At 60.5% G+C, this 27,158-nt stretch overlaps 1 protein-coding gene across 1 annotated transcript; it reads right to left on the bottom strand.

Moving 5' to 3' along the window:
* Nucleotides 1-906: 906 nt before the first annotated feature.
* Nucleotides 907-27,158, bottom strand: BCL9L (BCL9 like). The gene is given in 10 exon segments (XM_059415972.1): nt 907-2,425; nt 2,871-3,152; nt 3,637-4,825; nt 4,827-5,930; nt 6,014-6,098; nt 6,279-6,489; nt 8,998-9,117; nt 9,787-10,172; nt 11,434-11,535; nt 26,419-27,158. Coding segments are annotated over 9 exon segments (4,497 nt in total). The 5' UTR covers nt 11,460-11,535; nt 26,419-27,158; the 3' UTR covers nt 907-1,331.

The following is a 27,158-nucleotide window of genomic DNA, read 5'->3' as shown; positions in this document are numbered from 1 at the left end:
TCTAATCGCTCCTCAAAGGGTGGAGGCTGGAGGGACACAGATTTACTCAGCCAACCCCTTTTCTTTCCACCTTTGATGAGAAGTGGGTGGCAGCTCCCAGAAAAATCAGGGCCTGGGGGTTCCCCGGGCTGGGGGCTGCTGCAGGAGGCACAAAGCCATCTGGGCCGCCTTGCTGTGCCTCCCTGGCTCTGCGCAAGGAGCCACACAGCCTCCACCTCTTCCTCCTTTCCCTCATCCCACACTGGGGACGAAGGACTTCAAGTTCTGACTAAGGTGTAGCAGCAGGGGACGCCAGACATCCATAGCTGGGAAGCCAGGGCCCGGGGTCTCCTGTGTCGGGCGAACAAGCCAGCCTGAGCACACGTTCTCCTGAATTCATTCAGCAGCAGACAGGCTGCCACTCTGGGGGTGGGAAGTGGAGGGCGGATCTCAGCCCAGAAGAGGCTCTCCAGATGGAAGCCCAGGTGGTCTGACCTCAGCTTAGGTGTGGGGTATCTGTCGTTTCACCATTTGAGGAAGGGACCGGAATGGTATCCTTATGGACCCAGAGACCCGCAAACAGTGGGAGAGTGTGTTAGACTGCGTGGTCCTGAGTCCAGGGGAATGGAAAGGGGCAACAATTTGAAGAAGGAGGGGAGGGAAGGGTTGCTTTTAACCTTTTCTCTTTTTTGTGACTTCTATCAAAACACAGAAATACAGCACACACACAAACCAGCACAAAAGCGCAGCGCTCTATTTACAGCTGCAGCTGGCACTGCCCACCGGGCCAGCTGCCTGCAGGGAGGGGTGGGAGAGGGGCTCAGCCACAGCAGCAGGGAGAGGAAAGGAGGCAGGAAGAGACAGAAGGAAAAACCGGTGGGAGCAGAGAAACAGAGAATGAAGCTCCAGGAGCACACAGAGCCTAGGATACGAGCCACAGAAAGGAGACAGAGTGGGGGAGACCTCTCCTCTACTCTGGCTGCCCCCCACCCAGGATTCTCTGCTCCCCCCAAGGATTCCATAATAGGACTCTGAAAGCACAGCTGAAGGGGAGGGGTGCAGAGAATGAGGGACAAGAAAGGCTCCATTGACTGGGGAGGGGTGGGGAAGGGGCAGTCCCAGTGGCCGAAATGGAACCCCAACCCAAGACCCCCCCACCCCGCTCTGCCACCTCCCCCCAAGCTGCCGGCAAGTCTGGTTTCCACAAATGCCACTCCCCACACAAGCCCCTCCCACCCCATCCACCCCACCCCTTGACCCAGGCCATCCCAACACTGGAGGGGAAGGAACTTCTTTAAGGGTATCATATTTGCGGGACCGCCCCAGCTCCAGCCACCCGCCCCAGGGGACTGCTAGAAGGGCAGGTTGGCCATGCTGCCCGGCGCTGGGAGGTAGCCCATCTGACTGTCCAGAGACACACTGCGCTGCCGCAGTGGGTGTGACACCATGAGGTTCTGCTGGGGCGGGGGGCCCATGAGGGAGCCCTGTGGGGAGAGCATGTGGGGGGGCTGGCTGTAGACCTCCCCCCCCACCCCCCGCTGCTTCATCAGCATGAAATTCTGCTGGGTCATGAGACCTTGTGGCGGGGACATGACTCCCTGGTGCAGGCCGTGGGGCACCACGCCCTGCTGGGGGGGCACACCTGTCCTGCCCAGCAAGGACATCTGTCCAGGGTGGCACATAGACATGTTGAGACCCCGCTGGACGCCTTGCTGGCCCGGGAGGTTGGGGGGCCGTGAGGGGGTCTGCTCCGCCATCATGTTCTGCAGGTTCATGAGATGCAGATTGGGGGGCTGGGCCTTGGGGGGCTGGTTCTCACTCTTGGGAAAGTATTGGAGGGTGCTGCTTGGCTTCTCAGAGGGGATGATCCTCGATAAGTCGAATTCAGGGATCCCCGTCGGGGTGGGCCGGATCACCTCACTCAGCTCGGGGTCGCTCAGCACTGACGCCACCCCAGGGAGCACGCCCGGGGGGTAGGCGTCACCCATGCGCCCAGCCATGCCTTTGCCCATCAGGTGCTGTTGAGGGGGTATGGGGCCCGGCGGCTGGCTAGGCAGGTCCTCTGGGGGCAGAGGCATGCTGGAAGGGTAGTGCTGCTGCAGGCCGGGCCCCCCGCCCCCACCTCCGCTGGGGGCCATGGCACCATGGGGCTGCTGCAGCCGAGGGGGGAAGGGCATCATCTGGGAGGAGCTGGGCACTGGGCCACAGGGGGCATTCAGGGAGTCTGGGCCCCCTGGAGGCAGCATCATCGAGTTTTGAGGGGGCCCTCCTGTCCCCTGCGCATTGGGGTGCAGTGGAATGTTGGACCCCAAAGGGGTAGGGGAGGGCAACATAGTAGGCGGGGGTTCATGGGACAGGGGCTGCTGGCCTGGCAGGTTCATGCCCATTGGGCTCTGGGCAGCAGCGGAGTTCAGGTGCATCGGGTTGGGCTGGTTATTGCTGATCCCTGTGGCGAGAGAGAGGAAAAGGGGTCAGGAGCTGTGTGCGCCATGCTGGGGAAGGCTGCAGAACTCAGTTCTTACCCTCCCCCACCCCAGCCAGGCTCATGCCAACAGAGGTGAGGGCCTCTACCATGGGCCTGTGCTGGCCACAGGGACACAGACTTCAGGCATGCAGTTTAGAAGCCAAGAGACCCGAGTTCTGGTCCAGTCTGCCACAGACAATGTCACTCACCAGATGTCGGAAACGATACTCCGCTGCCCTGGGCTTGGTTTTACTCCATGTCAAGAGGAAACCTGACCTGGGACATCACCCTCCCACTCCCAGGGCCCGCTGGGAGCACAGGAGAGCCAGCATAACCACAGGGGCAACAGCTGGCCGTGGCAGCTCTTCCCACACCCGGGGCCCACCCCCAGGTCCTCTTCTCCCCGCACCCCCTTCTGGCCTCGCACCTGGCCCAGAGCCCTGCGGAGGTGGCGGAGGCGGGAGCAGGGGTCGGTCAGGCAGCAGCTCATCATCGGAGGTGGCGATGGTCTTGATGGCGTTGTGGTAGAGCGGGGTGGAGCTGGGCATGGCGTACTTGGACATCTGGGACATCATCAGTGACAGGGGGTTCTGGGAAGGCGTGGGGTCTGGGGAGGAAGTGAATGGCAGGCTGGGGTTCATGAGGCTGCTGGGAGGGTTGGCGGGAGGCGCTGAGGAGCTGCTCCGGGGGCCACTAGGCGGGAGGGCACCTACAGAAGCAGGGAGACAGAAAGAGCAGCGGGTAACCAGGGAGGGGAAGACGAGTTTGGTGGTTCACATACATAGTAGGCTAGGAAGAGGCCAGCCCCCAAATCTCCTGACTCCACCAGGCACACCTCTACTCCAGTGTTCTGCTCAACCCATTATCACCATTGCCCACCATTGCCACCATTGCCCCATTGCTTCGGGCAGCTCCTGCAGCCTCGGGGCCCCCAGACAGTGCAGACAGCCCAAGAGCAAACCCCTCCAAATGCCTGGCAGAGCCCCATGGCACTCCTTGTGGAAGCTCACACTCAGCTGCTGACATGTGTCCCTCAAGCAGTGTCCGCCTCTGCGCCCCGCACAGATGCCTTTGCGTGCTCACCTGCCCCAGTAAGAACACACCACACCGTTCCCCTCCCAGGTCCCCAGTGCCAGAGTCGCGTCCCCACTCCCCTACCCCCCGGACCCCACGGCCTGGCTCAGCTGACTCACCCTGTTCCATGCTGCCCAGGGTGGTGGAAGAGTTCATGTTGAGAGGCGGCTGCTTGTTCTGGGGGACCCCAGGGCTGGGCATGGCTGTCTTGGGTGAGGCGACCCAGCCGGGAGAAGGCACCGCCACGGAAGGAGACTTGAGCCTGCTGGGCGAGCCAGTGGGCGAACGGACACTGAGGGAGGAGCTGAGGACCTGTGGCGACTTGAGAGGTCCCGGCGGGTTAGCCGAAGGCAAGGGCACCATCTGTGAGGGGGTCTGGGGTGACTTGAGGTTGGCGGAGGGCGAGGTGACCAGGGGCGAGTGCACCTGGCTCAGGGTGGGCGACTTCAGGTGCCCCATGCCGGGCGAGCCCATCTGATTAATACTGATGGTGAGGTCTGAAGGCCGTCTGCCCAGCCCCCGGTTGGGGGCTGAATGCACGGACCCGGGAGGATTGGATGCAGGGGGAAGGGGCATGTGGCTGAGCCGGGTGGTACCCACGTTACCCATGGGCATTGAGCTCTGGTCGGGACTGAACATGTCTTGGGTATTGCCCATGTCCTGGGGCATGGCTTGGAAGGGCCCCTGGCCCCCAGAGAATCCCTGCTGGCCCTGGTTGGGGAACTGCGAGGGCATAAGCATCTTCTGTGGGCCACCCATCATGCCACCGCTGCTGTTCTGGGCCCGCACCCGGGCCATCTCCTCAGGACTGAGGCCCTGCGGCCCCATCATGTCCCCGGGGCCCCGCATCTTCTGTGACATCAGCATCTGCTGCTGTGGGGTCATCTGGACATTCAAGTTCATGTTCATGTTCATGTTCACATTCATGTTCATGTTGAGGTTGCCCGGCCCCATGGGAGGGTCCACCTCTCTCAGCCCAGACTGCCCCATGGGGGGACTCAGGAGGCCCCGGCCTCCGCCGAACTCCATGCCCATGGGGGTGCCTGCCAGGCCCTCGCCACCAGCCATCTGCCCAGGAAACATGGCCGGCTCCATCTGCCGGTGTGCCTGCATCATCCGCTCCATCTCCATGCCCTGCCCCATGGCACCGCCCGCCATGCCCAGGGGGCGCTGCATGCCCATCGACCGCTTCTCCAGCAGCTGGTGCCGCAGCAGCTCCTCCCGGACTCGGGGGGTCATGAATCGCTCTGCTTCACCCTGCCCGCCAGGGTAGGGCACGGCATTCTGGGCAAAATTACTTGGCCCCCCCCATGGGGGGCAAGTCTTCGGTCCAGCCCATACCTGGCCTCACAGGCCTCTGCATAGCATTCATGGGCACCTCCATGGGCATCCCCTGCATGCCTCCAAAACCAGGCACCCGTTGCATCTGGTTGCCTGGGAAACGGGGGCCGGGAAAGGGAGGTCCGCCCCGGAGCTGCATGGGATCCTGGACATCCATGGGGCCCCGCAGCGGTGCACCCATGCCGGGGGGCCATTGATCCCCAGGCTTGCTGTGGTAGGGAGGCGGTGGCCCCCTCACCATCATGCCCCCCATGCCCATCATGTCTTGCAGGGGGCGGCCCCCATGCAGCCCTATCTGCTCTTCCTTCCGCCGCTTCTCCTCGTAGTACTCTTCCTGCAGCTTGCGCCAGGCCACCTGCTCTGGTGTCAGGCTGTCCTGGCCCAGCCTCTGCATCATCATGTTCATCTGCTGCCCCATGTCCCCGCCTGGGGGGTGCCCAGGCACCTCATGCTCCAGCGGGGGTCCCCCCAGGCTCTGCGTCTGTGAAATCATAGACTGCAAGGGCTCCTCATACTTTTTCAGCCCACTGGGAGGGGCCGTGGGGGGCTGCTGGGAGGCAGGAGGGGCTTGTGCTGGTGGTCCCCCCTCGCCGGCTCCTCCTGGGGGTCCCTTGAGGAAGGGCTCCGTCTCCCCACTGCGGAGCAACAGCCTCTCAATGTCCCGCAGTGTCTGGAGGGAACGCTCCCGGTGCTCCAGCTGCTCCTTGGACAGGCCCTCAGAGCCCACCAGGCTCCGTTGCCCGTTTCCTGTGGGGGCAGCCTCCGCGAGCAGGGCAGGGCCAGGGGCACCACCGGGGTCTCCTCCCGGAGGCAGCGGATTGCTGGCGGTGGCAGCTGTGGGGGTGTTAGGGTGGGTGCCCCCGGCGCCACCGCCCGTGCTGGCTGCTCCCACGGAGTTGGGTGTCAGGTCCTGACTGGCATCTTCAGGTGGCCCATCTGAAGGCAGAGTGGGTGGAGCGCTGCTGGGGGCTGATGGGGGCGGCGGTGGCAGCGGAGGGGCCTGGGACTGCGGGGTGCCCGCAGATGGCGTGCTTAAGGGTAGCGGCTCTGGGGTAGGTGGCACTTTCGGGGCCTGTGGGAGGACAGAGGCGGAGCATGAGCCAGGCAAGGGGAGGCACCAACCAATCCCACTATTCTCAGAGGCGCCCCACTCACCTGGTCCAGCTTGGCCCGGGGCACGTTCTGCTGGTGGTAGGCAAGGATGGAGTCAGCCCGGCCCTGCAGTACGGCCTCGGCGGCCCTGCACAGAAGGGTCAGGCACAAATCGGTCAGGGAGGCAGGTGGGCTGGCGGGAGGGTAGGGGGGAGCTCTTGCCCTTCCCCCACCTAGCCCAGCCCAGCCCTGGCTCCCTGCAGGCCGACACTCAGGACTGCAGGCTGAGGGGGCACAGAGCAGGCTGGGCCTGCCCCGAGGCACTTACGTGTTGGCCAGGTGGGTGGTGAAGACGTACACGTACTGTGAGGGAGGCTTGCCAGGAACACCCCCACCCCCACCCCCAGGGGCGTCTGGCCGGAGGCCAGGCGGCGGCCCATGTGGGGGTCCTGGGGCGCTGCTGTCACTGAGGGGAAGTTGGGCGGCTTGGCCGGGACCCAGCTGTGGGGCCGTCATGGCTGGGTCTGCTACATTACAGTCTGCAGGAGAGAGGAGAGAAGCCGGGTAAGCAGCCTCGACTCAGAAAGGAGAGCCCGCTGGCGCTGCCCCCCATCCCATCCCAGGCAGGCTCACTGCTTTTCAGCTCAGGCCAGCTAGGTGATCTGTTGCCACACTCCGGTGGTACGTGCCTGGTGTCCACGCTTACTTGCCCTAGACATCTTCAACCAGGACAGAAATCATGGGGACCATATGGAGATGAGGGGGAGGGGAAATGGAACAGGCTCCCCTGTGCGTGGCATCCCAAAGGACACTTACAGATGTGATTCCCTCTGACCACAACATCCCTGGAAGGCAGGTGTCCTACACTCTGCTTTACAGAGGAGGAAACAACTCTGGAGGAATGACATTAACTCACCCGACATGACACAGCCCATCAGTGCCAAACCGGGATCTGAACCTGGGCTGGGACTCCAAAGGCCTGTTCTGAGCCCACAGACTACGGGTGTGTGTGTGGGTGGGTGTGTGCACCTGCAAATGCTCTGACCAGGTGAGGCGAGAAGGCCAAGAGACTGCACAGATTGATGAGTCAAATGATAACTGGTTTTGCATTCTAGCTCACCACTAACGGACTCTGTGCCCTTAGGAACAAGACAGCTCATCCCTTTAAACCTCTGTTGCTTCATCTATAAAATGGGAACACTAACTCCCTGCTCTGCACAGCGGGACATGTCAAAGAAATCTATTTTTACAGCAACTTCAGAAATATGTCGCCAACAACAACAACAACAACAACAATCACTTAGAAAACAGAGTTAGAAAAGACTGGCATAGTGGGTGCCCTCCCGGCGTAGACTGACCACCTGAGCACCAAATGATGTCTGTCCCATGGTCACAAAGTAGACCGAAGTCCAAGCCCCAAAAAGATCTATGCGTGGTCATTAACGAGACTAGGTAAGTCAGTGGACCCACTCCCATGCCAAGATAAACAAATTCTGCACAGAATAACAGAGACAAAAGCTTGGGGGCTGGGGGGCCTGAGAGCTGGCCTCAGTGTGTGAGGGCTGTCCTGGGAATAGAAAGGTGCATAATATTCTGTACACAGAGCTAGGACTCCCAGGTACAAGTTATAGGAGGGAGGCAGGCTTTATTCCAATAAGGAACTTTCTAGTACAATAACAATAATGAAAACGAGAAGTGTTGTAAGTGTCACATGTAGCAAGTTATTTACTCCTCACACCAATCCTGTGAAGAAATCCATTCCTATAGATGAGGAAACTGGGACCCTTTCCCAAACTCACACAAATAATAAATGGGAGATCCAAGATACCAACCAAAGTTGTGTGACTGCAGCGTCTGTGCTATTAGCCGCTACATCGGCTGCCCCCAAGATAAGAACTCTCTGAGAACATCTTGGCAACTACAAATAAAATAGTATCAGTGGTTGCCTTAGTGCTGGGGACGGGATGGTAGCACCTTCTCCGTATTTCCCTGTTTCTTCCAATGTTTCTACATCCTGGCAGTCTAAAGTTATAAAAGCGAGCTGATGGGGGCTGTGGGTCCCAGGAGGCAGTGACCACCCCCATCTGTCCCTGATGGGTTCAGAGGGGCTCATGGACGGCCAGTCCCCTGGGGTGGCACCTGGGACCAGAGGACCTTTAAAGTTCCAGCCTGTACACCCCACCTCCACAGACATGGTCCACTCCTTCCAAAAACATCTGCTTGGCCTGTGACCAAGCAACAGGCATCTTAACCGTAACCACACCTACTTCCCAGGGCTATTGGAAGGATTAAACAAAGTAGCAAAGGAGCCAGAACATTTTTTCCTTCCTACTTTCTAGGGTCCCAGCCCACCCAGCAGGTCACAATTTAACATTCTCTGGCTAGTTCACCGGCATTAAGTTGTTTCTCCCCTCAAAGAGATGTCAGCTTTGAGGGAGATCACCCAATAAATGTGTGCGGGCTTCCCAAGAGTGGAAGAGTGTCCGGTTCTCCCCATTATTTGAGCAAGGCCCAAATACACACTGGTCAATAAAAGAATGAGAAGGGTTGGCATCCACCCACACCCACACCTCGTCCTGGTGATGCACGCTAGGCATTTGCCAGCCGTCAGTCAGAGGCTGGGGATGGGAGCCAGAGACAGAGCCAAGGTCAGCTCCCACCCAGGCTCAGCCAGACTTCTGAACCAACTGTCTGGCTCCCAGCAATGCAGGACGCTCGCCACCCTCCCTCTATTGACCAGTAGGTGGCAGCAGAGGCCAAGAATTCATGGGAGGAGGTGGAGGTGGTAGGGCCAGGAGGGGCTACCCCACTCCACCTCTGTCCCTAGGAAGAGGGGCTTACTGAGCACCTGGAAGGCAGGGGCTAAGCTGTCACAGCGTAGGGAGGGACCGAGTGACAGGTGAGACGGGAAAGAAGTAGTCTGGGTTCTGGCCCTTGCTCTATCTCAGACTCAGGCCTTTGAAGGTGAGGAGAGGGAGGCTCCCTCAGGGCAGACATGTCCCTGGGGCACCATGGGCCACAAGATCCTGGCAGCAATGGGCACTCACTGTGGGTGGCCCCAATGGGCTTGTCGTCCTCCTCGCTGTCGGGTCCTGAGCACCATTCGTCCCCGCTGTATGGCTGCTTCCGCTCCAGCACACACCGCCGCTTACTCCGGGGTGCCACCTCTGCCCAGGCAGGACAAGGCGGGCAGGGGTCAAACCAAGTGCCCAGAGGCCCCGTCCTCCCACAGCCAGGGTCTCCATGGGCCCATTCTCCCAGATGTCCCACCCTAAGAGGGCACTGCCCAGGCCATGGTGGGCACTTTGCCAGCCCTTGGCCCCCACCACACCATTTGTTTCTGATTTCTCTCTCCAGCCCCGCTGCCTGTCTCCCTTCCCCCACCCAGCACCAAGCACGGCATAATCCCCAACCACAACTGGTTCTAATTAGGGCTGGGGGGGTGGTGAGGGAGGGGAGAGCCACTGCTACCCTTGCAGGCCCCAGAGCCTGCTCAAAGACTCCCACCAGATGGGATACCAGGAGGTTCCTTAGGAGGTGTGTGGGTCTGCTCCTCACCCCAGAGCACCTCCCTCTCCCCCTCCAGAGAGGAATGAGGCTGACCATCACGCTGTGTGGCCCCTCCATGGGTGGCACCTGAAGATAACAAGGCCCCACCCTGGCCACCCCTGCTCCTGAGAGAATGGCCAAGCCAGTGGGTATAACGGGGGTAAGAGAAAGGTGACCCCACATAAATGCTGGAGAGAAGCAAGGGAAAAGGATTAGACAAAGGGGGCAGCAAGCGTGGGCCTTGGACTGGAACATACTGGGGTCTTAGGAATCAGGAAATGGGGTACCTTTGGCCTCTGAATCCAGGGATGGGGTCCCAGCCTCTCGCTGCTCTCCAGAGTCCACAGACACGCTCCGCTCCCTCTTCACCTTGCCCTTGAGTGAGCTGAAAGGGGGCACCCCTGCTTGGGGGTTCTTCAGACTTGAGTTGCTGGGTGAGATCTGGTTGGCCTTGGCCCCATGGCTCCCCGCCCCCACGCCCTTCGGGCCCAGGTTGCAGGTGGGTCCTTGGTTCACATTCTGGTGCTGGGATTGGGCCCCTCCATTCCCTGTCTTGCCATGATTGGTCAACTTATTTTCTGGGTGCATTGGCTTGGCTGGGGCTGGGGGGCAGTGGCCGCGCGGGGACAGCGGCGGGCTCCCTGGAGCTTCTCTCCTCCTGGGGTGGGGTAACCTGGGACAAGGTGGGAGAAACACGAAAGGTTAATCTTGCTAGGGGCCTAGCATGCCTGCATTTTAACCGTCCCCATCCTGCCTCACTTAATGGTAATGGGCGTGGGGGCCAAGGAGCGTGTTAAGACCACCAGCTATTCCCTATCTCCTCCTGTGGTCCCTCAGACAAGGGCTGATGCCTTTCTCCACCTTGGGGAGTGAAGATAGGGCAATCCTCTCCACCTCTCAGACCCCACAATTCAAGTACAAACCAGGGCCTGGGGAGGCAGAATCCACCCCCACCCCCAACATCCATCGGACAGCAAGCCTCCCAGCAACTCCCCCCAACTAGCACCTGACCAACACCTGAACATCTCTTTCAGGGTTTGCTCTCTCCAGACTCCTTCCAAGGTCCTAATCCTCAACTTTGATGTGCTCCACACCAGCAGGTAAGGGGCACAGGACCCCAGGGTCACTGCTCATGCCTCAGCCCTAGTCCCCTGGGGACGTGGGGACAAGCACACTGCAGAGTGGTACCCACTGGTCCAGACAGCTCCTCAGAGCAGGACAGGAAAGCCTGAAGGGGGTCTACCAGCAGGGCTGGCAGGCAGGCAGGCAGGAGCAGGAGGGAAGGGGGAGGGGCACGGTGTGCAGAGCAGACTGGAGCGAAGCTGGAAGCCAAGGATTCCTGCAGCCAGGCTGCGGGCCCTTTAAGCTCCAGCCCGCTCCCCCCACCGCCTCCCCCTCCCCGGAGACCTATTAATAGCTGCTGGAAAGATCACATCACGGGAGAGGATATTTATCCCCCCTCATTCCACACCAGCTCAGATTTATTTCAGCTCTGCTGTCCTGCTGCTGCCGCCTGGCCCTGTCTGCCGGCTTCTCCTGGGGAAGGGGAGGGAGGCAGGCACCGCCCCTCCCTCCAGCTTCCACCCCCAGCTAGACTTGAGGCCAGAGGGTGCCACTGCACCCGACAGTGGGGTGGGCCGGGGTCTGCTCAAAGCGTTTTTTAGGAGGCAAGGGCTGAGAGGGACTAGAACAGCAGGCCTAGTTGATTGCCACTGCCCTCTGTCCCCTGGGACCAGACATGAAGGCTGTGGGCTCCTGCCTCTGGGCAGGCCATCCCATTCTGACCCCCCTTTAGCCCACCGGTGGCCTTAGAAGCCAAGTGGCCATAGGGCTCACTGTCCAAGCCAGCACATCTCAGCCCCATGATCACTGGGCCCTTCCCTTCCCCGCACTCCACACACACACACTTCCCGCCCTCCACGACACCCACACACCTTGTCTTGTTAGCCAGGATCCTCATGGCTCCCACACACAGTGGGGCTACGGCCCCTGTGCGTGCCCAGGGCCCAGCCAGGTACTCGGTACTGGAGCACGGACTGCAGCAACAAGCCCCAAAGAGAAAACTTGTGACTTGGGGAGGGGGTGTAGGAGGGGAGGGGAGAAGGGAGGACCCAACAGCCCTAGGACTAGGGAACTAGACAGGGTAAGGTGGGAATGGAAAGGGAGGACTACTAGGTGGGGTCTCTATCCTAGAGGCCGATTGTATCCCCATCCCTCCCGCACCTGACCCTCAGGGAGCTTGCAGTCTCTAGCAGGGCCCCCCTTTCCCCGGGAGGCAGAGGCAGAAGTCACTAAAAGGATAGGTTGCAAAGGCGCCCGCGTGAGGCGGCCGTGAGGTCTGCTCTGGCCCCTTGGGGGACTCCCGCTCCCAGGCACGTCCTTCACCCCGGATGGGGTACTCCTCTCGCCCCGCCCCCAGGGCGCCCCCCGGCATCGAGGCGGCCTGGGTAGGGGCAATGCCCCGCCCCGCCCCCAGCTCGAGGCCTAGCCCGTGCCCATTCCAGCAGGCCCGGGCGGGCAGCGAGAGGCCTGGCGGGGCCCCGGGGCTGCAGCTGGGCTCTTCTGGAGACCAGTAACGCTGGCTCAGATTCCTCCCCGACCGCAAGAATGCAGGAGCCTCCCCTCCTCCCCCCCGCCCCTGCACCCCACCCCGCCCCCTTCGACAGAGCCCGAGCGAGAGGCAGAGCGAGCGAGGGAGCCAGCGAGCGAGCGAGCGAGCGAGCGAGCGAGGGAGCGGGAGACGGACAGGACTGCAGCGTGCCTCGCCGGGCCCCGCACGCGCCGCACGGACAGACACCCGGCCAAGTGCGGCCAGGGGCTGGGCGGGGCGGCGGCGGCGGCGGCTGCGGGCCGGGGTTCGGCCTAGCCCTGGGCGCCGCCTGGCAGGGGCGCCGAGACCCGCAAGCACCCGAACTCTGACTCACACACACTCACAGCTCACACGTGGACGGGGAGACAAAGACACGCACGGAGCCCAGGAAACTAGAGGCGCGCCCACGCCGACCCGCGGAGGTGTGCTGGAGGGCGAGGGAGGCGCTGGCCCAAGCAGGAGCACGGAATCAGCCTGGGGCACCCGCAGCCGCCCAAGCTGCCCGACGGCAGAGAGGGAGCGCGCCGACTCAGGGAACGGATGAAAAGACTGAGACCCGGCCCCAAGGGAACCAGAGAAAGTTGAGCCTGGTAGTGACAAAGGAACACACGCGCGCGTACACACAAACACGCGAGGCCATAGATACACCAACAGACTCACGCAAACACAGAAGCCTCACCCAACCGCCCCCTACCCTGCGCTCCCCCGCCCCACCGATCGAGGTGGGGGAGGGGGGGAGACTTGGGCCCAGCCTCGCCCTCGTGATCCGCCCAGCGTGACACCGGTGCGCACTCTCGCCGCTCCCAGCGGGGCTGCTGGAGGCTGGGCTGGACGCGGAGGCGAGGCCCCCACCCACCCCTAACCGTGTGGGAGTCTAACCCTAAATTAACCCCAGGCGTATTGGCCTTCCCTTTTCTAGGTCTCCCTCCGGGAAGAGAGGCTCCTCAGGGGACGGTTCCAAAGTCCAGGGCCGGCTGGGAAACCTCCCTCCGCCAGCCCCAATCTCCTGCAACAGGTTAGAGCAGAAGCAGTTAAGAGGAGGGCTGGAGAGGGACCTGGGCTTAGGGACGGGGCCTGTGGCCTGACGCTTCTCAGTCAAGCTCGCACCTTCACCACCAAAGTCCTCAAAACTACCTATCACCTAAAGAGACAGTATTATTATCCCCATTTCACCAGAAAGAAACTGAGGTGTGCCAAAAGGAATCTGTGTGCCCCTGGGTCATGTGACCAGTATGTGGCAGCTCCAAGAGCCCATTCCTGGGGCTTCCCCCACCCCAACTTCAGTGTCTCCTCCCCCCTCCCTTGAAGTCAAGACTCCTCATCAGAGCCGGTACCAGAAAGGTGGGCTTCTAGGCCCGCACTACCTCCTGTGTTTACAGCTTCAAATGTTGGGACTTGGAATATTTTGGGAAGGGGCTGTTAGAAAATTAGTTCTCTCCGGTGTCCCCAGTCAGTCCTCAGAAGGATCTTGGAGTGGCCCTCCCCTCTCCAACTCCACCCCCTCGCTCCCACCCCACCGCAGGGCGAGCTGAGTCAAGCACAGATGAGTCAGGACTTTCCCATCTCACACCTCCCCCCTACCCCTCAGGAGTTTGCAGGGGCTCCCAAAGACCATTCCACCTCTACACCCTCAGCTCCCCCCAAGACACCTGGAGGGCCTAGGGATGGGGGGTGGCTAACTCCTGGTGGGTGCTGGGAGTGAAGGGGGCCTCCCGCACAGGAGCAGGAGCGCCTGGGATGAGGGAAAGGAAAGGCATGGGACACTGGAGTGGTGACTTGTGCTCACAAGCAGGAGCAAAGGGCCAGGGGCACAAACCAGGAGGCTGTTGAGACAAAGAGCCTGAGGTCAGCTGCTTCCCCATGGCCTTCCCTAGGGCGTTAGGGGGAGCCGGTGAACCTGACCCAGGTGGGGGGAGGGAGATCAGGAAGGCTTCCACGGATGCCTTCAATGGAGGCTCAACACAGAACCAGCACAGGTATAATGGGCATTCACACACCAGTGGCAACCTGACTATTTTCAGCTGCCCCAGCGCTGGGACCCCCTGCTTGGTTCTCCAACTGGCCCACTGGCCTCATTGCCTAGCTCAAAACCACCCAAGAGAGGAAACAAGAAAATGGTTTGGAGGGGCACCTGGGTGGCTCAGTGGGTTAAGCCGCTGCCTTCAGCTCAGGTCATGATCTCAGGGTCCTGGGTTCAAGTCCCGCATCAGGCTCTCTGCTCGGCAGGAGCCTGCTTCCTCCTCTTTCTCTCTGCCTGCCTCTCTGCTTACTTGTGATCTCTCTCTGTCAAATAAATAAATAAAATCTTCTAAAAGAAAAAGAAAATGGTTTGGAGGCTTCATGCTCCCCAGCATGGTGGGCAGACTCCTCTATAGAGAAGAAATGGGCTGCTCAGGCCCTCCGTGAGCCATGGGGGTGGAATTATTGTCCCTGGGCTCAAGGAGATGCAGCTCCCAAGACAAGGGCTGGGTCCCTTTTCCCCTGGGTTTCTGGACTCCTTGGTCCCTAGAAGCTCTCCTCTACCACCCAGGTCACTTCCTCTTCCTGAGGTGGTGACTCAGCCCAAGAGGGGAGGTCAAGGATTCACAGCCCAGCAGGAAATCTGCTCGAGGACCAAGGTATTGCTCTGGGACCCTCTGTGTGGGTCCTCGGAGGCCTTCCCCTCACCCTGGCTCCTGGCAGCTCTCCCCACTTCCCCCAACCCCACCTCTTGCCAAAGGAGACCATGCAAATCAATCATTTTTGTCTGGTTGACAAACCACCTTGCCCCACCTGCAGCCCCAGAGTGTTGCCAGGCAACCCCAGTCCTGCAGTTCTGTGGGAACTCCTAGTCCCAGACTACTTTAGTTGGGGTCTCTGAACAAGGTGCTTCTGGGGAGAAGGGGGTGTTCTGCCCATTCTGGTGCCCACTCTCCCTTCTGGAGTCTGTAAGACAAGTGGCATTGCCTAGACAAGCTTGAAGTCACCTCTCTTGGCTCCCTCAGCCAGTGCCAAGGTGGCCAGACCTTGGGACGCAGTCATGCCTTGGCAGTGGGGTGCCCCCAAAGGCTGCTGCCCAGTCCCTGGCTGCCCCCTCCCTCAGGGCGGAGGGGGAAGGGAGGGTGGGGGGCACAAGGAAACAAGACAGGGCAGGAAGCCCAGGCAGGCGGCGGGCACTCTGGGCCAGGCACAAACAGCCAACACAGGAAACCACAGCCCACCCCCGCCCACCCCACCCGCCCAAAGCTCTGGGAGAGAGGAGCTGCCAAGAGCCTGGTACCCCCAACCGGGGTAAGGGCCCAGGGTTAGCCCGGGGCAAGGCAAGAGCCAGAAGTTCTCTTCAGTCCTCTCTCTGCCCCAGACCCTACCTGGGGAGGGGGAGAGGAAGCCAGGCTGGCAGGGATGGTGCTGCCTCTTTAAATCCACCGAAATCCTGAGCTAGGCCCAACCCAGCTCTGGTTTCACAGGAAGGAAAGGAGCTCAGGAGCCAGTAGGGCAGGCAGTGGTGGCTGGAATTAGCCCCACCGGCCCAAATATATCTGGTCTCCGCCTGCCACCCCACTGGCACTTCCTGGCCCCTGGCACCTGCACCACGGTGGGGGTGGGAGAGGGTCTAGGTGCTCCTCCCTCCCTGGGGGAGACCCCGGTGTCTGCAGTGGTCCTGTCGCTGGGTACACGTGGGTGAAAGGTGACTTCCCAAAGCCCAGAGGCCCAGAAGGGAGGACTGGGCAGGGTAGCCCCCTGTAGGCCCTCACCTGGCCTGTCCTCCAAGGGGTTAATCTGGCCCCTGTTGGGGGGGGGTGGCCTAGGAACCTCCTCCAAACTGCCTGGCGGCTGGGAACAATGGGGCCATTGTGGGAGGACCAGAGTGCGGGCAGACTGCTGGCACAGCCAGCAGCGCACCACGGGGCGGGACCTCACCCAGCGCCCGACACTCAGGTACCGCCAGCGGCAGACACATCCTCCCTGCCCCCTCACCCCGCCTGCCTGGCCCAAGCCCCTGGCCCCAGCAGCACCTGGAGGGCCCTCCAGCTCTGCCCACGTTGACATCCAGATGGCCGTGACCCTGCAGGAAGCAGGAGCCCTGTGGGCCAGGACTGGGTGGGGGTGGGGACTGAGAGACAGGATGTATGCCTGTGATCCTCCCGCAGGGAAGACAGGAAGGCCAAACGGGGTTTCTGGTGTCAGTCCTGGCACCCTCAGGGTAGAAGGGCTTAGGGGATTGTGAGACCAGGGACAGGCAGGGTCCCCTGCCCCCAGGCCTCCTTTCCCACACTCATTCCAGAAACCTGCTCCCTGAAGAGATCCTGTCCCCAGAAGCCTTACCTCCTGGGGTTGGGATGCCAGGCCTGGAGTGCATTGAGGGTTACGAGGGCCGGGTTCACGGTCAGGGAGACAAGGTGCCAATCACATCCCGCCCTGTCTGAGCTAGAGGACTTGTCCCTCTGACCTGTATCCTCATCTTCAAAGTGAGGGTACATGTATAGGGTAAGATGGTTTTCTTAGTGAAACCAGCTCAGAGAATGCCTATGACATAGTTGGCCCTCAAGAAACCACCTCTGGCCACAATGTCCCTCCCCTTCTTTACCCTCTCGTAGCCCCCAGATATGTGGGCATTTGGTAAATAAAGGTAGGCATTTGCCCTTGGAGCATCCAAGGGAATGGGGCCCAAGGACATCATATAAGGGGGACCAGGTACAAAGACGTGGCTCTTCTGCTCTCTTGGAAGAGCTAGCTCTTCCCTGGGCATCACTGACTTCACCGACATACACTCAAAACCAGAGTGTGAACCCAGAAAGCAGTTATCCACTCTCTTAGCTTCAGGTGTGTGTCTCAAAACCTCAGGAGGCAAGTCAGAGGGGATTTCCTGTCAATAGTGGCCCAGCTGCCCCCAGCCAGGCAGCCCTCTCCCTGCCTACTTGGTCATCTCCTGCAGGACGTGGGGTGGAGGAAGCTGGAGCCTACTTTCTCCTCATGCATGCACGTCCTTAAAGAGCGAAGGGTCTGAGAGGGCCAGAGTAGCAACTGGTGCAGGAAGTTCTGGAAAGCAGGGGTCCAGGGAAAAGACTTGTCCTCTTCTCAACTAGAGAGGGTTGTCCCTCTCAGGGTGGCTCCACAAGCCCCCAAAGGGTTAATAAGGCCCTAAAAATAACCTGCTCCCAGCAGGACCCTCCAGCCATCTGTTCCCATTTTCTCCTGTTCACATTGGAACATCTGAAACCAGCCCTAGAGCCCCAGCCCGATCCCAAAAATAGCCCCAGCCTGCCCAAGGAACAGGCCCCAGGGGCCAGGCATAGGCAGCATGGCCAGCCCAGCAGTGCAGCACGGCCCAGGCCAACCCAGAGCCCTCACTTTCAGGCCCATAGAAGGGAAGGGTCCTCTCTGGCTCCAGAAGAAGGGCTGAGGGTTCCAGAAGGATGCGTGGAGCCAGGGGCGGTACCAGGCCAGAGAAGGTTCCTGGCCACCAAGCCCAGGTTTCAGACCCAGGAGCCCTGGGATCACAGGCACTTCTGCCACATCTTACAATCCACTTTCCCCTGAGATCTGGATACTCACTCCCTGGAAGAGCCAAACGCTGTCTGTCCACTCTGCTGTCCACGCCTGGGGTCCTCCTCCAGAGGTTCCCAAGCCTCGGCTCCATGCCACTCCCCTCAGAAGCCCTGCTCACCCCGTGTTCCTTGGCACTCACCCTACCCCAGGGCACACAGGGCTGAAGCAGAACTCTTTCCAGCGCTGCCCACACTTACCACGCAGCCCATGAAAAGAGTCCTCTGGCCCCTATGGATACTGATGTGACCCCACCCCTCCTCTGAGCTTCAGGATGCCTCCTCCCTGCCCGTCTGTGTGTGGCAGGTGCCAGGCATGCCCATCTGGGCTTCTATACATATCACAGGCCTGGGCCCTGCTCTGCCACACTCGGGGAAAATGCCCAGGCAGAGGGTACAGGGAATCCGGGGGACCCTGGGGCAGCCCTAACAGCTGCCATGCATGTCGCAGCTCCACACTGCCACTGTTCTCCCCAAGGAAGGTCCCTGACCCCTTAGGCCAGGAAGGAGAGGAGGCAGCCAGTTAAGCCATTTAAGGACAGAATGTGGCGTTCAGCCTGGTGCAAGAACAGAGCAGCCGGGATGGAAGGGTGGGAGGGTGCTAAGTTGATCTGAGCCAGCAGCCTGGGGGAGGGAGAGCTCAGCCTGAGAAGCACTGGCAGATAGGGAGGGACATGTCCTACGTCCCCAAGGCCCCTCTCTGGGCCTATGGCCATTTGGTGAACCTGCACCCAAGATGTAAGCTGGCTCCAACAGTGGGGAGACTGAGGCAGTGAGAAAGTGAGTCTGGAAGGGTCTTAGAATCTCCGAGTCCAAAGTACTGGGAAGGTTGTTCTCCCCCACCCCCACCCGCACTCCCCAGTCCTCCACTGCCGATGGCCAACCATTCTTCCAGGCCAAAGCGCCCCCGGGGGTGGGGTTAGGAGTTCCTGGAGAAAGCAATGTCTAGGAGCAAAGAGGAGGCTCACTACCTCATACTGAGCATTTTACGCCATTGCATCAGGCTGTCCTGAACACTACACATACACACGATCTAATTTAATCCTCACAACAGCTCTACACCAAAGTACTTTTATGATCCCCCAATTTAAGGCACAAGGAAGTTAGGTGACTTGCCTAAATTACACAGTCCAGAATGAGAAGAATAGGGATTTGAACCCAGACACGCCCGCAACTGGGTTCTTAACCATTTTGCGAGACCAGTTCACCCTGTATCAGTGCTCTAACGAGAGAATGGGCGCCCCTCACCATTCCACACACACTCCCTCCACACCCGATGTGCCCCAGGTCCTGGCTAGAGACCACAAGTTCCTGCCCAAGGAAGAGATCAGAGAGAGGGCACCCCTCCCCACCCCCTCGGCACAGGTGCCCTGAGAGCAAAGTTCTCCGGGGGGCCCCCAGTCCCACCCACCCCCAGTCCGCTATGTCCTCCTTGGTCCCTAATAGTCGGAAGGGAGCCAGGCAAGTTACCATGACAACAATACCGGGCCCCTGCTGAGAGAGACCGGTGGGCTGGAGAGGAGTCTGCCACCCCTCTCCCTCTCCAGGTGGGGGTCAAAAGTCAAGTGGGACTCACTAATGAAGGGTAGAGTCCAAGCCCTGCCCCCACACCTGCTCAGCCACACCTGTCACTGCTCCCCACTTTTTTCATTGCCTGAGTTGGAAATGGGATGACTTCCTCCTGGTCCCTGAGAGGCAGTGGCCTCCAGCGGGCCCCCAGGAAGGAGAGTGGGGGGATCAGAAGCCCCTCCCTCCGGAGGACAGTCTGAGAGACGTGCCTCCTCCCAGACCTCCGCCTTCTGCAGCCTTCCCTAGTCAGCCCAGGAGCCTACAGGCGTGTTTGTTGTGAATTCAGGGAGTTGTTGCTAAGTAAGGAAGGAGGGGAGGGAGGGAAGGAGGGGGGGTTAGCAGTAGGGAGAGAGCGTGCGTGTGTGTGTCTCTGTGTGTGTGTGTGTGTGTGTGTGTGTGTGTGTGTCTGTGTGTCTGGAAGCCAGGGCAGAAACCACATTTCGGTGGCTGATAGCCACCCTGGCTTTGACTCAGCAGGGGGAGGCCAAAGCCAGGACAGAGCGGGGCAAGCACTTGGGATGACCAGGAAACCCTACCTTGCCCTCCAGGGGTGATTGGGCAGGAGCTCCCCACCTCCCGGGCCTGGAAAGATTCCAGCTCTGAGAAGACCTGGGACTTTCACAGGGGTGGGGCTTTACCCCTCCCTGCCCCAGCCCCACCCCCCAGGTTCCAGGTTGTAAGGCTGCTAGCTCCCCTCCTCTGGGGGCAGGAGAATGAAAGGAGAAGTGGGGGCAGAAAGCCAGGAGGAGGGTGCCCAAGACAAAAAGCCAAGCAGGAGACCAGCAGACAGGAGAGCAGCAAGGAGGCTGCAGAGGGCGGGCACAAGCACACGGAGCTCTCACCTCAGGAGTAACGTGTGCCGGGCTCAGGCTCAAGGGTGTGGTCTGGGAAGGGGGCTCCCTGTGGAGAGAGGGTCACTCACAGCTAGAAGCCCCAAGCCAGCAATCTAGGGCCCTGCTCCTCCCATAACCCCAGCCCCTCCCCCAACATGTACACCACAGAAACGTGTACACACACACACACACACACACACACACACACAGCCTGCAGCTCCAGGAAGTCTCTGAGCTACTCGGACACGACCACCCCCCCCCCCCCCCCACTCCAGGACTTCTGTGGATTGGCTGGGAGCCAGGCCTGACCCAGCTGCTGCACCACACTGCTCCCCCTCCCTATCCTGGAAGCAGGAAAGGAGAAGGCACTAGAAGATGCCTTCGACAGAGGCGGGGCCAATGACTCCCATGACCTGGCCTGAGGTCCTGGGGGAAGGGATGGGGAGACCAGAGGACCCTGGCTTTCAGTGCCAGCCAGCCCCAGGGTCATCCTATGTCAGAGATAAAAATGGGGCCTCTCCCGTGTCCATGTGTGGTCCCTTTGGCTATACCCCTTGTCCCCTGAAGACGCAAAGTCCCCACCGGCCTGGTTGGGAGGGCCTGGGGTGAGAGGATCTGGCTTAGCAGTTCTGTAGGAGGGGGGCTGGGTGAAGCTCCCACAGGCAGGCGGGAGGGAAGCTGGTGGCTGGGCTCAGTTTGTACTGGGGGTCAAAGGGGAGTTCTTTTCCGAAGAATTCTGGGAGAGACGCCAACTAGAGCAAGCTGCGAACCACCCCTCCCTCTTTCTCTCTCTCTCTCTCTCTCTCTCTCTCTCTGCACTGGGGGCAGGGGGGTGTCCCTGCCAACCAGACTTAACCCTGTCCAGCCTGTGTTGCTCCCAGGCCCAGGAAGGGGGAGCTGGGTAGGAGACCTCCAGCTGGGCCCAACTTCCAGTTCAAGAGGGCAGGTGCGGGGCCTCTTCTGCCAGAATGAAGCTGGTTCCACACAGCCCCATCTGGTAGTGCCCTGCCCTGCCGCCCCCTAGGTGACTTTTCTAGGCTCATCTCCTGAAGGTGTCTGCAGTGACGTGTGTGTGCGTGTCTCAGAGACAGAGATTGAGAAACAAACTGAAAATTCCTGGCCAAAGCCCTCCCCTTGCTGGGTCACTGAGCACTGTACCAACCTGTGCCTCTAGGCCTCCCTTCCTCCCACTGTGTCCTGGGACCAGAGGCCACGGGGGTGGGGGGAAGGGACAGCTTATCCTCTGCCTACATCCTGCTGCTGTCTGCACAGGCCCTGGACTCCTACAAACAGCCCCTGCCTGGGCCCTCTTCTTCCTCACTGATCTGACCCAAGTGCTTCTAGAAGAAAGCATTCAATTAGAGCCTGAGACCCCAGGATGGGATACTGAGTCATAGGAGATTAACAAGGGTTCCGGGGCCCGAATCCCATGCTAACATAACTCTGTTATCACCACCCTTGCTTTGGGAAAAAAAAATAATAATAACAACAAAAAAAACCTCCCCCCTGCCTCCTCCCCCACTGTAGAACACTGTCTAATTGCAGAATGAACTTAAACATGAAGGACTTCCCAGGCTACAATGGCAGCTGGCCCCACCCCAAATACCCCAAATGCCTTGTATTTCTGGGGTGGAATATCACCCCCTTAGGATTCTAGCTTCCTCTGTCTTCTGTAAAGACTGGAAATATGAATGTCTTGTCTTGTTTTGCTGCCTCCCCCTAGCTAAAGAAGTCAACTTTCCTGAATCTTAAATTAGCCACCAAGCTCCCAGGTCTGATGCGGCCAGCCCCTTCCTCAACCCCAGTGAAGCAAGTGACTGGGATGGAGGCTTAACTCCCTCTCCTAGCCCTTCCTTTGGGGACTGGCCTCCCTATGATCACCCACCACTGTATCATGAGGTCAAGAAGAGGGTGTTGGGACCCCATAGGTGCTGGGTGTCTGTGAGGGGCAGAGGAAGAGAGCCCAGTCGGGGGGAGGAGAGCAGTTTATCCCAAAGTCTCCCCATGCCACCACTTTCTCTCCAAGGACCCTGGCCCTGCCAGAAGCCTTGGCCCCACTCCAGGAAATCTCCCTATCAAGGGACAGAGTACTCCATGTCCCAGGTTGCTGCGGGGAGACCTGTGACTACACACACCAGTCATGTTCAAAGGGAGGAGGAGAGAAGCAGGAACAGAAGCAGAACACACACACACATGTTTACACACACATAAACTCATCGAAGAGACACAACCCCAGGCACACACACTCCTCAGAGACACTCCCTGGGACGTGCAACTGAGACACAGACACGACTCCCAAAGACACACGTCCAAGATCTCTACCTCCTAAAAATAACCCCAAATTCCCTAAGAATGCCTCGAGACCCACAGAGGCTGCCATACTCCCAAGGAATGAGGAGAGCCAGAATCACAAAAGACACAGGCCAGTCACACAGACCTGCTGACAGACAGAAGATATACCCACACTGGGATACACAAACACACCACACACACACACACACACACACACACACACACACAGTAGTATGCACGTGGCTGAGTGCTAGCACTCGAACTCACATACACACACAGACCCTAGCAATGCACAGCGTGAGGTCAGATTAGAGGACTAAATTCTGGACTAGTGGGGAGGAGGGGAGCCAGAGGGGGGTGGAGAAGTACTCAGGGATTTCAAAACAATCTTGGTTTCGAAATGCTGGAAATGCTGGATTCAGGGCCATTCCCAGTTGAGGCTGGGGGGGTGGAGAGTAGGGGGGAGGGGAAGGCAGGCCAGCGAAGGGCCACCAGCCCTTTGGAGAGGGGGTGGGGCAGAGGGAATCCCAGCCCCCCAGAGAGGGGGGGCCTGGAAGAGACACCAAGGTTAGGAGGGTCTGGTGGTCTAGGCACCAGCAGGAAGGGCCTGGGGTGGAAAGGAGGCGAAGAACGAGAGGACTCTGCTTTGGCCACTGACTGAAAAAGTAAGAAGGCAGGGGAGGCTGCCGTTCCCCTCAGGAGTGAGAGGAAGAGGGAAGCTGCCTGTGCCCGCTTCCCCCATTTACCGGGCGGTGGTCAGCACCTTCTCCTCTACAGAGTAACAACCAGGCTCCCCTTTACCAGCTAGTAGAGCCCAAAGGTGGGCCCAAAGCTAAGGGGTTCGAGGGGGTGGGGAGACAGCAAGGGCCCCACAGGGCTCAGAGATCCTCCGTGGGACCCAGGACTCCCCATACTCAGAGCAAGGTGGGAGACAGCTCCTGGAGAACCAGGGGCTTCCCTCTTCTTCATGGGGAGGGGGGCTTTTGGGGAGACTGAGGCAATGCCACATACCCCCACACCCAGGAAGTCACCCCTCCCCTCCCAGGGCAGCAGAATGCCCTTACTGCCCCTCCCCCAGCCTCTAGGGAAAGTGGGCAGTTCTCTCCCAGGGAGGGGAGGTCAGGCCAGGCTGGAGGTGGGGCTCTGGAGGCCTGGCCCTGGCACCCAGCAGAGGAAATTCCAGGCTGTAACTCCAGGCTGCCTTTAGGGCCGCCCATCCAAAGGACAAGCAGCACCTCGAGAGCGAGAGCGCTGTGGGGGCCTTCTCCGCCTAGCCCCCCAGCTCCTGGCTTCCGGCTACCTAGCCCTCCAACTGGCCCCAGCCCAGCTCTGATAGTTAGAGGACTGGACCTGGGGAAACAGCCTCTACCAGACCCATCCCGGCCCCTTGGCCACTCTGAGCTGCCTTTCCCCAGATCCCTGGGGGCAGCCCCTCCAGTGTGGCTATGGTGGGCAGCTGCCAGGGCTGGCAGGCAGGGGCACACATGCCAAGCTACAGCAGCCAGGCGCTCAACAGGTTGAGCCAGTCCCTGGAACAGCCAGCCCCACCCCAGGGAGAGCGGGCCTGGCAGAGGCTCCCTGCCCGCGGCACCCAGCCTGCACCCGCTTGGCTCCCACGGCTGCCCGCTTTCCCACGCTGCCATCCCCTTCTGCCCCCTCCCCCCAGGTCAGCACCCGGGCAGTGCCCAGGGCTCCTGGCACAAGGAAGGAATGCCATTTCCCCAACACCCCTGGGTACCCAGGCTTTTGGGGTGCCTCACCACCAGCAACCAAGGAGCCCCAGGAAGAGTAAACAAGAACCCCAAAGTGTTCCCCCCACTTCCTTGCAGGCTTTTCCCAGTCCCGGGAAGAACGGATACTCAGACACCCTGGCTCCCTTTAGCTGCCCCATCCCCTGGGCACTGGGGCAGAAGTTCAGCCTGTGGCGCCAGAGGCAGTGTGGGGGTGCCCCCAGCTCCGGTCTTATACTCCCTGGAGGAGGGGCTGCGGAGCTGGGTGAGTTCCGACTCCTTCCACTCCTGCCAGAGCTGCTGCTACCTGCAACCCTGGTTCTCTTCTCCCTCCACCCCACTCCTGGGCTCCATCCCGGCCACTCCCCCTTTGCAGGCATCTTCTTTAATCTAAAGCAGGTGCCAGGCATTCCAGCTGAGTCCACACTGCCATCCACTAGGCCTCTGCCCAGAAGGCTACTGTCCTGCTTGTTCAGGGAAGCAGAGTCTCCAGCCCAGGGCTTCTGTTTAACCCAGGTACCCAGAAGCTGGGGGCCAGGAACTACGGAGACAGAGGCACAGGCGCCCTGCACAGGGTCAATAAGCAAGTTCGCAAGTCCCCCCATTACGACTGTTGCACTAGTCCCAGGTTTCTGTGGACCACCAAACCTTCCCCAGGACTCTGTAATGTCGTCCCACCTTGACCCTCAAGCCCGGTAATTAGAAACTCATCTTGAACCCGCACATGGACCTCCAGGACCCATCTCCAGCCATGGGGCCCCTGCTATTCCAAACACAAGTGTTGCCATGGATGGAAGATGATAGGTACTCTACCCCCAAACCAGCACCCTTCTCAAACATCAACCCTTCCCCCAGGCTCCACCCCTAATCAGGAGCAACACAGGTAAGCAGGGAGCCTCTAGAGAGAGGTGGCTAGACCCTGGCCTTCCAGGCCTGGTTCTCCAAGGCCAAGGAGCCTGATCACCTTGGGGAGGTAACACCTTCCTTTTCTACCAGACTTCCCTTACCCCTCACCTTCCTGACCCATTCTCACTGCATCCTGAGGCTTCAAACCAGTCGCCTCACAGATGACACAGAAAGACGGGGCCTGATCATGCTTTCCCCTGGGGCTATGAAATCGTGGTCCTGACCCAGAGAAGGCAAGACCCGTGCTGGGAGCCACAGAAAAGCCAGGCCCAGCAGAAGTGTCTGCTCTCCGGAGAGGCTGAGGAGTGGGGAGAACAAGAGGAGTAGAAGGCCACCCACCCTGGAGGTCAGGCTCAGAGAGCTGCCCAGAGACATCAGTAGGGTTCCAGCAGACACAGTGTAAAGACAGCTTTCCTAGGTAAAACGGGAAACCAAGGCCAAAGATCAAGTGGGCCTCAAGCCCCTATCCCATGGCTCAGTCACATGCCCAGCTCACCTCTCCCAAAGCAACACTCTTCCTCCCTGCAGCAGAGCCCCCCTCCACGCCTCCCCAGACACAGACACACACCCCAAGCAGCAGACAGACTGAGGGAGGCGGGAGGAGGGGGTGTCAGAAAAACCCGGAAGGAAGGAGGCTGGACAGACAGACAGAAGCAGATCCTGGCTTCACTGCTCCAGAGAGACACCCTCCAGACTCCCAGACTGCGAGGGACATGCTCTTTCTCAGCAGCCCAGAGGGAGAAGGGGAGAATAGACTTTAGTGTCTCCAGAAACCAAAATTCCAGCAGCCCAGGGATAGGGCATACTCCAGACAAGCTAAAAGCCTTAAGTCTCACTTCTCTTCCTCATATTCCTCCCCCAGGAGCTCCCAGCACCAAGGCAGGGGGAGCCTCCCCTTAGCAGTGCAGGGACACCTCCAAGGAACTGTGTGACTGCCCCACCCCCAGCCAAGCCCACACTGCTGAGAATCCTTGGCAGGGGAGACTCCAGGAGTCACAGCCCCTATTGCTCCTAGGCACTGCTTGGGGGCAGAGGGTAACCCCAGCAATCCCCAATCCTAATGCACTTCCTTCTGGAGGCTCCCATCAGCCAGGGGAGGAGTGCTGGGGTGTGAGACCCAAGGGGTTGGGGAGCCTGGGAGGGGGACTACATCTCCCAGAAGCCCCCAGGGCAGGGTTGCTGCTCCAGCTGGCCCAAGGCCGGCCTTGTTCTCTGCGCTAGGGTGGCAGGGTCCCCTGGTTGTCCCTAAGCCCTCCCCCCTGAGCTCTGGGGCTGCCAACCTGACTGGGGGCCCAAGAGTAGTCACCACTAACCCTGGGGGAGTCCCCCAGCCCTTAAACAGCCTGGGGGTGCGTGCCAGAGGGCAACAGACAATCAGACTATGTTCCCCCTCCCCAGTTCAAACTGGATCTCCCTCCTCGCGCCTCTGCCCGCCTGGCATGACTTTCACCCTCGGCCCCAGCCCACCCCTCACCTCGCGCGGGTCGGGGGTCCTCACGCCAGACCGGAGCTGGACGCCATGACCAGATCAGGGTCGGTGACTGGATTGGGGTCCTCCGGCTTGCCAGTTGGAGGTGCGGAGGGGGGCGGGCAGGCGGTGATCTTTTGATCCTGGACGCCTTGATCTCAATACCAGCCCGGCCCGGGAGAGGGTATCCGGGGGTCGCTGGGCGCCTGGGTTCCTGCCTCCCAACCGCCGAGCATGGTCGTGGGCGCCGGACAGCGGCGGGAGAGCGTGCACACCCGCCCGACCCGGGGCTCGGGGCTGGGGTCTCGGCCCCAAACCTCACGGCTCCGGCTCCTGCTCCTCCTCCCTTCCTTCCTTCCTTGCTTCCTTCCTTCCTTCCTCCCTTCCTTCGCCTCCTCCTTTCACTTTCCCCGAGGCCCGCGGGGACGGCGGGCGCGGGGCGGGGAGGGGGCTGTCTGGGCGCTTATTGTTGGTCGGACGCCGAGGGTCCGGGTCGCAGCCCCCGGGCGGCGCGGCGCCGGGGGACCCAGGCGTGCGGGCGTCCGGCCGGCTGGCTCCGGGCGGCGTCAGTGGTGCAGCGGCCCCGGGTCCGGGGCATGTCCGGCCACTGGCTCCGCCGCGCGCCGCCGCCTCCCCGGGTTCCCCTGCGCTGCCGGAGCCTCGCTCGCCCCTCCACTCGGCTCCTCTCCCCAGCCTGAATAAGCATCGGGGCTCTCTGGCTGCCTCCTTCTGCCTTCATACCAGAG

This window comes from Mustela nigripes, chromosome 1 (genome assembly GCF_022355385.1).
Source record: "Mustela nigripes isolate SB6536 chromosome 1, MUSNIG.SB6536, whole genome shotgun sequence".
Taxonomy (NCBI): Eukaryota; Metazoa; Chordata; class Mammalia; order Carnivora; family Mustelidae; genus Mustela; species Mustela nigripes.
Note: the sequence above shows the minus strand (reverse complement) of the source record. Positions and strands in the feature narration are given on the sequence as shown.